Raw genomic sequence first — 14,765 nt, 5'->3', positions numbered from 1 at the left:
CAAGCCAAAAAAGAAAAATCATGTTCAAGTCGTTCCGTCAATTAACACCGCGCTGTGCAGTAAGAGTGTGTTTCATCTTGGATCGGCGAAGTCCGAGAGCAAGCCACGTGCCGTCAGATCTTTTAGTAATCACCAAGGTGAAGGCCTGTTCGGACAGGATTGGGATCCCTGCATGACACACATGCTGCCCCTATCATGACCGTGCTGAGCGGCTCGCCGAGCGCTCCGGGACTGGAGCGGGAGTGGGCGAGTAAGCCCGGGGGGCACCAATCAAGTCCACGTCATGCTCCTGAAGGATGCTGGCACACTTCGGATCACGCAGAAACTTGGGAACGGAGTCCTATTGCGGGTTAGCTTTCAATGCTGGAGACGGATTGCTACAAGATAAACGTACACTTGACATCAGCTTGAAGACCGAAGTCTGAGCCATCTCAAACAGATGCACCACTTCCTGCAGACTCTTGAGCATCGACTCATCGTCACCCACGGCCTTGGTCATACGGCTTGCCAGGCTGTTGCGCAGCGCGTGATCGATGTTAAGTTCGCAAGGGGATCCCGGTGCCAGGAACGCGTTGTAGAGACCTATTCAGGTTTGTTAGTTGCTAGTCAGAGAAGAATCATTGTCATTGAGAGCGCTTACCATATGCTGCAGCCAGTGTCTCACGGACAGCATCCGGCTTTCTAAACGTGCCCAGCTTCTCAGCCTTGTGATAGGCTGAAGTGAATTCTGACACATCGAGGTAGAACGACAGGTTCTCCTCGCAGAGGGAAAAGCGAAGGAACTCGCGGAACAGGAGTCGTAGGGCAGGGTCGTGGAGAATGTGGTTCAAACGGGCATTGTTGGAGTCCTTCGGGATGCCACGATTGTCGTACATGGTAGTTTCACGAGACTTGTCCCGTGCGATCCACCCACAAACTCGCTGACCCCGGTCCGTGATGCCGTAGATCGCATTCTTCGAAGGCTGGAACGCAACTATCGAGTCGTCTGGTTGGTTTATGAAGCGGTCTTCCTGCAGCATCGTGATCAAGCCGTACTTGACGAAAAGCTCGGCAATGAGAACGGTCTCACGGCGCTCAATGGTGGTGGAACAATCCATCAACCAATCAACCGCGGCTTTTCCAGTGAACGTGTTGATGACAATCTTGTCGTTAATCTTGCGCTCCTTCGCCATCTTCACACCAACCAAGCCATTCGAGTAATCACTAAGCGAATCCGAATCTGAGGTGGAAATGCTGCTCTTGACGTTAGGACCGTCCTGCCCCGCAAACCGGCGGAAGATGACTTCAATGGTCGCTCTATCGTGTGACAGCTTGTCTGTATCGGTATCGCGCTCCAGGTTGACCAATTGCATTGTGTTGCGGGGCGACTCCAGCACGTCAATCACATGACGAGCAGTGATACCGTTTCTCTGGCAGAACCTTTGCAAGATATTGATTCCCTTCGGCGTGAGCTGGTACAGCGCGCCCTTCAACGGAAATATTTGTGCCGATTTGCCATCCACGGCCTCGATGAAGCGGGCATCGACAAAACGCTGGCATACTGAACGAGCCATTTCCTTAGCCATGGAGAAGGTAGTGGTTGTTGTGGTTGTAACGATACGCGATGGGTCTTTAGGGTCGGGCATGCGGTTCGACTGAGAGAACTTAAGAGAGCCGAGATTGTTGATGGCTTCTTCCGAGGTGAAGGAGTGATCATATTTCGTAAAACGCACGCGATGCGAGTCCAGTTTCAAGCTGACCATCAACGTCGAGAACAAGTCCATAAAATCCTAAAAGACCACTTGTGTTAACAGACCACCCTTGATCATAATCCCAAACTTCTTATTTTTCATCACGCCCTGTCGGCCACTTTAGCGCACAATTGGGTCACCTTACCTTTGTGAATGGACGGTCATCCTCCGTCATACGCAGTAACCGCGAGGACGTTTGATGCATCTTGGCGGGAGATACGGTAGGTCCGACTTCGGGTAGTTGCTCGAGTGGGGACGGGGCACGCTGAAGGGTGTAACGGCGCCTCTCAACAGAACTGGTCTGTTGCTCAACCACGGCCGGGGACGAACGGCTAGTAGCGGCGTCGAAGGGCGCAGGACTGGACCGTTCACTACTGGCGCTACCGTCCGACAATGGCGGAGTTAACGGCGTGGCACCTGGCGCTTCGCTGACGCTGACCTGTGAGGCCTTGCGCGAGTGTTTCGACAAGCTTCCCGATGAGGCGGAGGAGCGGAGGGGGTAATTCGGCGCTCCTATGGAGGAGAGGTTCGCGAGGGCGTTGGAAGTCTTCTCACGAGCTAACGCAGCGAACGAACGGCGATTGCGACGTGAGATAGATCCAATAACTGAACCTGTGAATCCGGTCGAGTTGTTGGTGGCGGTGGTGGTGGTAGTAGTAGTGGCGGGTTGAGAGGGGGCGACAACAGCGGAGGGTGCGGAGTTGTGCTGTAAGGAGGGAGCGGAAGCAGTACGAGGGCGAGTTTCAACCGGGGAGGTAGAGACCGGGATAGGATCAACAGACGGGGGAGATTGAGAGTAAAGTAGGTGAGAGGGAGGAGGAGAGTCTTGGTCAAGATGAGCGGAGGATATGGTTGGCATTGAATAGTGCGAACCAAGACGGAGTGGGAGGAAAGAGAAGAGGGGGGGCTTTGTATGTATGTATGGGTATGGGTATGGGTATGGGCAGAAAAAAAAATGGGTAAAAAAAAAATATTTCCAAAAGGGAGAAAGAGGGTCAAGGGAAAAAAAAAAAAAAAAAGAAAAGAAAAAAAAAAAAAAAGGTGGAGGGGTGGGTGTATGTATGGATAAGGGAAAGCAGAGAAGGGAAAATAAAATAATAATGAAATAAAACACGAGGTAAAATTCCACTTTGAGTGAAGGAAAGTCTTGACCCAAAATTCAAAGTCGGTTTGGAAACAGACCCAGGAAAGATTGGGAAAGGGCAACGGCAGAAAATGGGAAGAAAAAAAAATTCAGGGAAAAAAAAATTGTAAGAAAATGGAAAATGGAATAAATTCAAACTCAATGACGAAAAGAGCAAGCGGGGAATTTGGGTAGAGTGTTAGTCAGGTATTTATACAAACAGTAAGTGACTTAACAAACTGTTTTACTTCCCAGAAGTTGGAGTACGATCTGAAGTGGCTTTTTGGTACAGGGTGGATGCTACCGGATGGATCCCTTACAGCGAGCGAGCGAGCGAGCGAGAGAGAGCGAGAGATAGAGAGAGAGGAGCAGAGGTAGCGGAAAGAATGAGAAGGGAAGGGAAGGGAAAAGAGGGAAAAGATGAGCAGAAAGCCAAGTGAGCAGCGGCTGCTCAAGAGGGTCTCCAGGGGCGTGAAGAATCAGGCCTGTCATTCTTGACCCACTGTGCACGCGGACGGTTTCATGCACCAGACAACGTGGGCCAAGGGCAAAGGTGGACGGATCGTCCTTTGGGGCGATCAGAGGTCGGCTTCCCTGCAGAGTCCGGCAGGGTGGGATGGGTGGGATAGGATGGGATGGTACGGGTATTGCCCTCCGGAAAGGCTACCTTGGGTAAGGTAAGGTTCCTACAGGCGACCGCCCGAACCTGCAGGCCTTTTCTTAGCCATGCTTCCCTTCTCGTTGATTACTTTCTTTTTGTCCTTTAAGCGGGATGGGGGCCCTTCTCCGCGTCTGACATTAAGAAAGGGGCCATATATAATATGTAGAATTGAGTTATGAGTTAATTCTCCCTCTTCCTGCCAGAATTTATCCCTTCCCTGTCATGGTTTGATGCAAGGAGATCCCCGAACGGTGAAGGTAACTTAACCAGGGCCATCTTACTTTCCCGGTCCGTATCCCTGTGTATGGTAACCTGTGTCACATACCGTATCGTTCTCAGAGATACATTGCTTGCTCCGTCTCAACCACCTCCAAAGTGGGCCGGTTTCCAAAACCGCTGGCGTCGGATGATCAGCGAAATCTACGCCTGGGGAGGGTTTCAATCAGATCGCGCTGTGTTCGCTGTATAATGAATGTTCCCCATCAGACACGCAGCAACAGATTGACTGGTGGATATTATTCCCGAAAGATATGGAAGAAGAGGACTGAGCGGTAAGTCATATAGGTATGGACTATAGAGAGCTATCATAAGAATTCTGGAGCGAGCAAACAAGCAAGTGACATTAATTATCAGCATCGACCGACTAAGTAGTAAGTAGTGATTGCTGCACAGCAATTGAAGTGATGCGACATTATTGGTTTATCTGCCTGAGACCATTAGTAATGTGCATCTCAGAAGTTCCTACCGTATCTCTTATCATATGACGAGGAGATTTAGTTCTGGTAAGCCCCGGGCAAGTAGTACTCAAGCATCATATCCCGAGCCTAAGCTGACAGGTTGTGTACCTGGTCTATACATACTACATACATCAGGGCAAGCACGTTTGTTCCTTCCAGTCAAACGGAACAGGGGCAGATGCGAGCAGGCAAAGAAAAAAAAACGTGGCCGACACGCTTTTGCTCGGTCTGTACACCCAAAGGTACCTCCAGCCAGACCAAACAACAGCCAGCAGCGCCAAGCCCGTCACGTTACCAAGCACCTTCCTTCTTCAGCAAGCAGGCCTCCATACTGGAGAGACTGCGGCGGCCTTCAAGCAGTAACGATCATCCTTGAGTCATGACCGGAAAATCCCCAAGGCACTGCAACCAGTCACAGCGTCTCGTAACGAACACTTGCAGCCAGGCTCTTGCCAAATCGGGAGTAGCTTGCCACTAGTACCAGACTCAAGTTGCTCGCCATTACGCTGGCGAACACCGACTTTCAACCTTTTCCCCACCCCCAACTCAGCCCGAACGACCCATCACCTCATCATCGGCCTCTGGGTTTTGGGCCCTGGATGTATTGGGTGCTTGCGTTTCGGGCTTTGCTGTTTAGGCTTCACCCAGCGTGCTATCCCCGTCAATGATTGATACTTTTACTCCCCATTTGAACTCTCTTCTCCTTCTTCCTCTTCCCCCCTACACGGGCGATCATAGCCACCAATCATTGCCTATCTATGGCATAGTACGGACTGGTTGGCAGCCACACAAGCCCCTCTTATCTTTTTTCTCCTCTGTGTAAACCTTCCTTTCGCCCACGTGGGTTATCCCGCCCGAGCAAAACCTTGTTGGGTTCTGATTCGAACCAAGCGAACCAAGCAATTCCCTGATGCAGATCAATATTTACTTGATGTCTGGATTCGTGGCCTCAGGCCCCCTGTCTTCTTAGGGCCTTTGGGGGAGGGAGAGAAAGCCACGCGAACGATACATCAATCCCCGTTCCCTAGTCTATAGTTGGAGGAGTCAACTTCGCCGGGGAGACAAACGAAACTATTTACAATGCTGCATATGATGAAAGTCTAACGATCAGTCCTGCTTCGGTCGGACCAGGCAGCCAGCCATCCAGACTGCCAGTAGCAGCGAAACCCCTGCCAGATCATTTCTCAATAATGTGATCAAGCCGATCAAGTTTCAGAATATGTCTACAAAGTACCCTGTCTACGTAGCATTCCAAAAAAGAAAAGGATTAGAGGACCCAGATGGATAGACGCGGTGGAGCAGAACAAACCAGATGGCTTCCCGCGTGGCTGAGTTGTGATGGCTCTCGTATTTTATTATTTACTTCGCGTGGATGAAAACAAACAGCTGCCGAGGACTCTTTCGTTCGCCTTCTTTTACTTCTTGGATGCGTCTCCCGCTCTTCCACGACTCTTCCAAGTGCATTCTTTCCTGCCTTCTGTCCTAACCGAGACCCATGCGGTTCCACGTGGACACACGTGGAGAAAAGCTGGCGGCTGGTTTGGGTTGCTCGGGCGGCTTGGCTGTCGGCCGTTTTGGCCTCGCCTGCCGGTGTGTCTCGCAACTCACATTCCAGAGGGTGACTGTATCCTCTTCCTCGGGGTCCAAGCCCAATCATCCTCATTTCTTGGACCTGACCGACCCGTCCTGGGCCAAATCATGGCACTCTTGGTTTGTTTATTTCGTGTTTTTTTGTTTTTGCATCAACCACGCTGCCAATCGCATGGCTAACTGACAAGCTATTGCTCACAGCAATTCTCCATATCCTACTAGTATTGTCGCATCACGTCATAAACCCTGAGATTCATGTCTGAAATAGGTAGTAGGTGACTCCGTAAATGTAGTACCGCTATGACATACATGGAGGATCTGCTGGGGCCTATTCTCCAAACCTACTATTAGTTCAGTTTTCTCCAGCCCATCTCCAGATCTCTCTCATTGTTGGGACGCCAACAAGGTTTACAAGTGCAGTCCAATTCCTGATTCTCCCTAAAAGAGCCACTAGGGAATTTAGACCGGGATTACCAATGTGCACTGCGGCTACACTGACCACCACCACCACAAGCCCCAATTCAAAATGGGGGCAGCGTCTGAATACGACTATACAGTAGTAAGCCATCATCATATACCCAGAGCAGGCTGTCAGTGCGCTTGTCACGACCATTGGCAGTCCGCCACAAAGTTAAAAGGGCTCCCCCATCAAGCTAGAAGAAACAAAGGAAATGAAGGACAAGGGAGTCAGAAAGAGACGATCCTGCCAACACACAGTTCGATCCTCCTGATCCTTTTCTAATCCTGAGGCTCATCCTAAACCCCCGGACGTAAAAGGTCTGATCGCAGCAGGATTGCGTCTGACGTGCGCCCCAGCCGGCTAGCTACAGCAGCGTAACTCGAAGGACCATCATTCAACTGAAATGCTCACGAAATCTTCCGGGCCCAACGTTAGTAATACCTAACTTCAACCCAGGGCCATCGGGCTAGCGGTCAGTTAGTCGACCGTACCAATCATAATGACCTACCTGCCATGGCGGCTACGTAACCTTTCTTTCGTCTGATGAAGGATTCACGATCAGATCCCCCCCTGGGGCAGTAGGCAAGGCAATCTATCTCTGTGTATATTCCAGTACCCACTCTTGGAATTGTTCTGGTGGCTATTGCCTATCAAGCTATCAGCAGCAGCAGCAGCAAGTGTGTCTCCACCAGAGCAATTGGGGCAACACGAAGCGGTGAGCCATGAGAAGGAGGGGCTGCAATGGCGCAATTCCTCCGTTTCGGAGCTATCCACACTTTTTTTCTTTCTTTTTTTCTTCTTTTGCGCCCGTCCTGGAGCCGTGACCGGACTGGCGGTAAAGAGTCTCAGTCATAGACACAAAGTGAAACCCCGTCTGTCACTGTCATGCGGTCACGTAATCAGTAATGAAGGTTAGCTACCGGCGGTCAGACACTTGTGCCGTGCCCAGACAAGAGGGATTGTAGCGATTTGATCATTCGGCTTCGGCTTCATGTGAATCGAGATATAATTATCTACTACTTACTACAGGGTCATGACAAAATCCGCGTCAGCTTTTCGATAGTAACAGCAAGCCATGAAAATAGAACAGAGGGGGCCGGACCGCCAAATCGGGAAGCCTCCATACATATCAGTAGATAGATAGCTTCAAATCCTGCTGCATGACAGCATACAGTATGTACGGGGTCTTCTAGGGCCTTTCTCGCCCTATCACCCAGGAGACAAACCGATCCAATCCACTTGCCCTCAACAATAACAACAGTACTACTTAGCAACAGCGCTACTAGCCGCGACATGCGAAACTCACTATCCAGTTCACGCAGATGGATGATCCCTGTCAGCCGCGTTACTCCTCGCGTGGCGGTCAGGGATCATCCCGTCGGAACGCAAGACAAGGCTGCGTCTAGACTACTGTTGGTGTCCTCTCCTGGCGATATTCTTAGTGGCATTACTGCCTACAAAGAAAAGTACCAACTTAGCACCTAGATTTGTTAATGTTGTAGCCTCTTGCGCGGCGCCAATCGTACTATCTACCACGCCATCCATCCTTGGCTTCCCGTCCATGCGTCCTTTTGCTATAGTCGACCGACATTAATGAGGCGAAAAATATAAACGGAGTCAGTCGCATTCGGTATGTGGCTTGCGACCGAGTCAGACATTCCTAGGGGCTAGAACCTCAGCTATCTGTGCGCCTCCTTAGCCACAGATCAACTTTGTTATTCATTCCTTATCACATATACTTTTTTGATTTCTTTCATGGCGTCGTTATGGACCTGTCTAGGTCAGGGTGTGTGTCTATCATCATTTCAAGTATGATCCAGGGGGCGGTGGGTGAATAACAATCATCCGTGCTATTCGAAATTAACTTTGGATAATCCTATCCGTCTCTAACCTTGCCATGTAGTCTATCTACTTAGATGGGGATAGTCAGCTGTATCCTCAATCGGTCCAGCCAGGCAAACAATCAGGCAACCTACCTAAGCCGGCTGGCTGGATTTAGAAATTTTATCTCCTGCTGGCACTTCTTCAGCAATCTGCCACAAAACCTTGGCGCGATAATGACATGACAGCTGAAACATGGCAGTCGATATTCGTATATCTCTCCATGGTCAAGACGTCCATCCAAGTATACTTTGAGTAGGTAACCACGCAAGAGCCTATATGCAATATACCCCGATAATAACCGAGTCTACATACGGCAGTTGGACGATCAACCTACCTGCCTAGCTCGCGCTCCAGGCTTCATTCTACTCACTCTATCTATCAACAGCCACCCACTGCTCAGACAAATACGAGCAACGCCTCCATCATTTCCATGTCAACTGATTCGCCACTAGATCTATTCAGCCTAAATCATCCATAGTACCAGGCTTGTGCTCAGTCCGCTATTCTTCTTGATCCATCTTCGTTTGTTCTACTGCAGAATGGATAGCAGCTAACAAACTACGGAGTATAGTTAGTTAATATGGATCTATCTAACCGTAGCTAGTACGTAAACTCTGCAGCACCTACCCTCCTACCTAATAGAGTGACCTGCAGACTAGTGGAGCGATAGCTATCTTTAATATAGGTGGGAGTTATATACTCCGTAGCTATCACTACTATATACAGTATGTTAATAGACAAATATGTTGCTACTTTATCTGCCCCATCACTTACTTCCCTTCTATACTTACTCCAATTGACCGGAGAACAAGATATCCGGTCTACTATCCGGTCTATGGATCTACAATTACATAACAAATAAATTCTTTTTTTCTCCTCTTTCAAACACTTACTAAAACATAACATAAGTAACAAAATACATCCTTCATTCAATTCCATCAGTACTATCAGTACCATCAGCCACCAAACCCATCCATACGAATAGAAGAAATCCAGAATGTGACTCATACGTCATATCACAAACCCAATCCCGAACTTCATACCCATACCTCGGCTGAAACTTGCACTATTCTATTCACATCCTGAAATCACCCGAACCAAGGTACGACCCCCAACCCTGATCCATAGAAATACCAATCTGGAAAAAGATGGAAATTGTATGAAATACCGAAACGAACAGATACCCGGAAACAGAAATGGAAAGAAAAGCGGTCAGAGAGTTCACGCGGTTCCAGCGCAGTGGAGTATGTAAAGTCTTGGCAGCGGGTTGAGAGGACAAAATAGGTGGGGATGCTGTTACTGTACAGTATTTATTTCAGTGATTCAACTGATTTGTGTATTGTGTACGTTTCGGATTTCCAACTTGGAGATGATGATGGAACGGATGGAACACGAACGGAGAAACAGCTCTTTTTATCTGCTGGTGGATACTTTTTTACTCACGTAGGTATCCATTCCACATGGAAGAAAAGAGGAAATGGTACACGGTCTGTTATGGAGAATTCTCGGGCGCGGGTATGCGCCACGTGGGTTTTGCGGTGATACACATACATAATTCCAGACCTTTTTTTTCTTTTCTTTTATTCCCCCTTCCACTATTTACGAGCGGAGAGGTCATATGACGAATATTTTAGTTACAGTAGGTATGGGTATGGAAGGGCGCATGTGTCGTCATTATGGGGCATGGAAAATTTTTCCCTCATATGCGGTTTTGTTACTATTTTCTTGGTGGGTTTTCGGGTTGGTAGGTTAGGGTTGATGTCTGTCTGTCTGTCTATCTACTTACACAATCTATCTAATATCTGTCTGCCTATTTGTCCGTTAATAGTCGCTATCTAGTGTGTGTTTGTGCGCCGCTTAGGGAACTGCGTTAACTGCTTAGTGTTAAGTTCAACTTAGTATCTGGGCAATATGTAGGGGGCGGGATATTCCGCTGCGGCGGGTTTTAAAGTTCGCACTTAGAGTTTGCTTGATATGAGCATGTCTTAATTCTACGGAGTATCTAGTACGTAGTAGTTTAGCTTGGACACTTTGATGAACTGTATTTTGATGGCTGGAAGCCCCTGGAATCCAACGTGCTTCTATGGCTTGGTTGTGGCTGAAGTTGGAAATAGAAGCAATTGGCGATACGCCCCTGAACCAACATCAAGGTACTTCTTATGTTGGAAGTTCATTGGATCACGGAACTGTCGGCTCAGAAAGTCCTGTTTCAGGTGCCCTGAGCTGAAGCGTGGTTGGGAAGGCATTCGTTCGGTTCCCGGCATTTGCCATTCCGTATAATCCTTCCTCCAGGCAAAAGGGGGTGGTGAGATGAACTATTTTGGGGGTCTTATTTATCTGGGGCAATGGAATGGGATAGGATGTGAATCCTGTCGGGCATGGGGGAGACACTCGCTACAGTGTACTACTGTTAGTATAGCGTGCGCCAGATATCTGGAACGCAAGTAAGCGCTTGGAATTTCTAGAAGGAAGTTGTTGGAAGGGCTAAAATCCAGCAGGATTGCATGTCTAATCCAACTTACCATCACGGCGGAGATATTCACTTACGTAGCATGTACGCACTGTTCCTGCATCGTGCAGTAGTCCGGCGGCGAAAGAAGCCCAGCTGAAGCTTCTAGAGCGGCTACTAGTTTTGCTAGCTAGAACTACTCTGTATACTACAGTTTTACCAGGATCGGAAGACGCCGATACCCATTCCTTCCATCAAGCTTTTTGATTGTATTCCTCAATCGCAAGCGTATTACCTACCAGAGTAATTGAGATGCTCGCCCCTACGTCGCAATTTTCGATCGGCTGGGGATCTACAAGTCCGCAAAAACTCAAAGACCCATCCGTCAACAACGTGTTCCTTCCCAAGCAAGTATATCCTCCTGGGACGGGAAGCGTGGGTGGTTCGCCAGCCAGTCCAATTTTTCCGACAGTTGGTCCTCCTCCGATCTGCCGATCAATGGAAACCGTAGAAGGAATGAGATCACAAGAAAATCATACGGTGTTCCCCGTTGGAGAACAAGAAACTAGTGAGGCTGTATCCACGGTTGAGTTAATTGAGTTAATCTACTCCTGGGGCGCTATTGCTTGGTGGTTCTGTTTCGGGGCCTGTGGGACGCCGATGGATGCGCTAGAAGGATTCTGGAAGACTTCTGGAAAACGCTAGAAGGCGTAGGTCGGTTGGGGGCTGGTCACCCCCACTCCCTTTGCCATGTGTAAGACTTTTTTTCTTGTCCTTTTATTTTTAATTTTTTATTTTTTTTTTTCCCTTCTCCTTTTTTCTCTTGTCTGAATTGTTGGGTGAGACTAGGGATTCGTACCTATCTGAGGTAATTTAGCGATGGATCACATGGTGTACACCGGGCTTTTGCGGCGTTTGTCTTAGGAGGCCTGGTTGATTCACCGTATTTGTATGATGAGTCCACCGGCCCCCGGATATGATGGGGGTGACGGGCCAAGGATATACGGGAATACGGATTGAGTAAGCTGCGCTGGGTGGGCGGTCGGACTCAAGGTTTACCGCTTAAGTGAGGAAGGGGCCGGAGATAAGTTAAACCGCATACATGTCACTTTTGTCTAGTTTCGTCTTGTCTTGCATGTTCCCAATTTGTCTTCAGGCTATCTTACTAAACTCTTCCAAGCAGGGTCCCGGAGAAATTGTCCGACTCCGGCGTTCAACTGCTGAAGGGCGTGAATTGGGGGGTCCTTTGCCGCGGCCGATATCGTCGCGCGAAGTGCGCTTAGTCAGAAGCAAAACTCTCCGAGGGTCAACTGGCTCTGAGTCGGTCAGTTCCAGGAGACGAGACGCACGTGGAGGATCTTCCGGGAGGCGGCCAATCGAACCTTGAGCGTTACATTGCGTATGGGAGGGAAACGGTATGGACTAGTCTCGTACAGACGGTTACTTACCGCCTAAAGCAGCCAGGCCACTTACCGAAAACTGGAAATAGGGCGAGAAAAAGGCCCCAAAAGGGTGTCGGAGTCGGAGGCGGAAAGAGCCGGAGTCGGAGCCGGAGCGGGGGGCCCTGCTTCAGGCCAACTTCAGGCCAGCTTCCTTCGGGCCAACCTAATGTGCTGCTACTGCTGTCAGCCTACGATGTGATAGGCTGGCTTCTCGTTCTATCTCATCCTGTTGCTGCTGCTGCTGCTTCTCATCACCATGGCCATCATCTTTATCGCTCATGGTGTCTCCATTCCCATGCAGGACTACTGCCACTGCTTCTTCTGAAGAAACGAAACTTGTCTGACTGGAAAATTGGTACTCTATACATACCCCTGCCTGTCTTGCCTCAAAAGCAGTTTGGCCCACTACCGGCATATACTGAATATGTACTATGTCTTCTACCTTGGCCTCATCCACGCCTTTCTTTCTACCGCTGCAGAAGCAAGGGGTCACCAGCATGCATGATAACTACACTGGTTCCTATTTGATACTTCATTGTGGCAGACGCTGATCCTTGCTCTCCACGCGAAAATTAAACCCCAAGGCTTTGTCCTTGTCATGGCCCCACCTGACCAGCTTCCAGGGGGGTTTTCCCTTCAGGCTGCTCCCATGGGCAGGCAAATCTTGAATTATGATGCTGATTGCTGACTGGGTGATATGGGGGAAGGTAGCCTGTTGTTCCCTTTTCCACCATCCCGCAATCGGGTCTATCATGCTGTGCAACCTGATCGAAAATGGCTCAGATCACCGTCCATCTGCTCACGGTGCCATGCGAAGGGCCAGCCGGTTTCCCACACGCACACACGCGAGAGAGAGGGAGAGACCCGGTATGCCCCGGATGCTGACTGGGTGCCGCGCGATGATGGAACCGGCGCGACAGGGATCTGGACGGTTGATTGCATCGTCGGTGCATGGACCAATGATGCCCATCCCCGACCATTGGACAAAACTCCAGCCGACGAAGTACGAGGCTGGGCCGTTAGGTCAACCCTGAAAACTGGTGTGTCTCCTTTCTACGGAGTCTACGGAATAGCTTGCTAGGATAACTACATGTGTATCTGTTTAGCGACTGGAGGTCGCTGTTCGGTCCCCTTAGTGTCCGGTTAGCCCAAGCGTGGCTTGGCTTGGACCGGATCATCATCAGCAACAGCAGCAACATACTTTGGGGCGCGGAATATCCCGTCCAGATTACGGAAGCCCATCAGTGACATCTTTCCGGGGGCGCCTTACATTAATCTATCTTCTGCCCAAAACAAATGATTAATCCCCAGACGAACACCTTACGACCGGCAAAAGCAGGCAGCCTCTCTTCCCGGCTAACCCCGCCGCCAATTCCACTTTGGTCCTGCGCCAGCTCAAGACGGTCATTTCATGCATTAGTGTGCAAGAGACGTGGCCCCGATTCGTCTTAGTTTCCTAGTCAACAGGCGATGGAGATGAGCCAGGATCGCACCAGGATTCGGTTCAGAGCCACGCAGTTGCATCGCCCATGCGTGTACATAATCAGTAACGGTGCATTTTCGCCCCCATTATTTAGTCTATAGCATGGTTATATCACAGTCATTTATGCGTGGGCATATACCAGCTATCTGATATGAATGGGGGGTGCAAGTGCGGAGTATCGGCCCAGTCGCTCCCTCCATAAGGATTACTGTGTCCCATTCTCACCACTCAGACTCAGAGTGACCAAAGGAACCTAATCTCAACCGAGGATTGCCTCTGTGACGCTGATCGACCAGACTACCACCCATTATTGGCCGGGGTTCCGTTCGAACTAGTCCGGCAGCCTCCCTTGCTCACGGCCTGGCGTGGCTAGGGTTGCACAAGGCTGGTCGAGACCATCGGGGAGGGATGATGGCTCAATTCAGCCCAGGCTGTTGGCCAATCTTTGGTCATCCGCGGAGCACTGCATGGGCGATGGTGCGTGTATCCCTCCCCTCGGCGTTTCCATGTACCTTGCCTGCCATGAGGAGACGGTGCAGCAGCAGCAGCAGCAGCAGCATCATTCCGGGCGCGGGCTGGTTACCCTGCTTCGCCATGAGGTGGTACTAGGCACTTTGAGCTAAGGCAGCTCTGCCGATTCCCCTCTTTTATCTCTGCCACACGGCCTTCAGCCCCGTCTGACACCATCACGACAATTATCACAGTTAACCAACCGTCATCGCGATCTCACCTACACAGACCACCACCACTCACATACACATCATCTCCATTCCGTCCAAGTACCTCTATTCCCCCCACAGTTGACCCTAGCAGTAGGTACATACCTAGACAGCGACTAGGTATGCAGTGGTAGGTCCAGAGCAACACTCAGCCCCATTTCATATGTGCATCCTTGGTTTCGTCACCACTTAAGTTGGTCAACCTAAGTATGACCCCTGTAGACTACTATCTATCACATCGCAACCCCTCCCAACGGTACCACCCAACCCACCGCATCAGTTAGTTTGCCTCTTTAGCACGAATCACATCTCCCATCACCGTTCAGACTGCAGAGTAAACACTAGTCATTCCGCCTCTTAGCAAGGTCAAGAATGTCAGGCACATTCACCCATCCATCCACCCAGCATATCCCGTCATCCACCTGCTGTACAAGGTCGATCACTTTTCTTGTCCATCCACGCGACCGATCACCCTGCAAATCAAAAA

General features: G+C 49.8%; 2 protein-coding genes across 2 annotated transcripts; both read right to left on the bottom strand.

Annotated features, from left to right (window-relative positions):
• Positions 1–193: 193 nt before the first annotated feature.
• An02g03160 (uncharacterized protein) lies at positions 194–2,589 on the bottom strand (the record flags this gene model as incomplete). The annotated part of the gene is made up of 4 exons (XM_001399415.1): positions 194–340; positions 395–582; positions 641–1,769; positions 1,876–2,589. 4 exons carry the CDS (start codon positions 2,587–2,589, stop codon positions 194–196), a joined length of 2,178 nt encoding a protein of 725 aa, XP_001399452.1.
• Positions 2,590–8,677: 6,088 nt separating this feature from the next.
• An02g03150 (hypothetical protein) lies at positions 8,678–9,860 on the bottom strand (the record flags this gene model as incomplete). The annotated part of the gene is made up of 7 exons (XM_059746169.1): positions 8,678–8,743; positions 8,813–8,855; positions 8,977–9,026; positions 9,079–9,108; positions 9,354–9,484; positions 9,737–9,748; positions 9,824–9,860. 7 exons carry the CDS (start codon positions 9,858–9,860, stop codon positions 8,678–8,680), a joined length of 369 nt encoding a protein of 122 aa, XP_059605106.1.
• Between the last annotated feature and the right edge of the window lie 4,905 nt (positions 9,861–14,765).

This window comes from Aspergillus niger, assembly GCF_000002855.4.
Source record: "Aspergillus niger supercontig An02".
Classification (NCBI taxonomy): Eukaryota; Fungi; Ascomycota; class Eurotiomycetes; order Eurotiales; family Aspergillaceae; genus Aspergillus; species Aspergillus niger.
The sequence above is the reverse complement of the archived record's forward strand: the minus strand, read 5'-3'. Positions and strand labels throughout refer to the sequence as shown.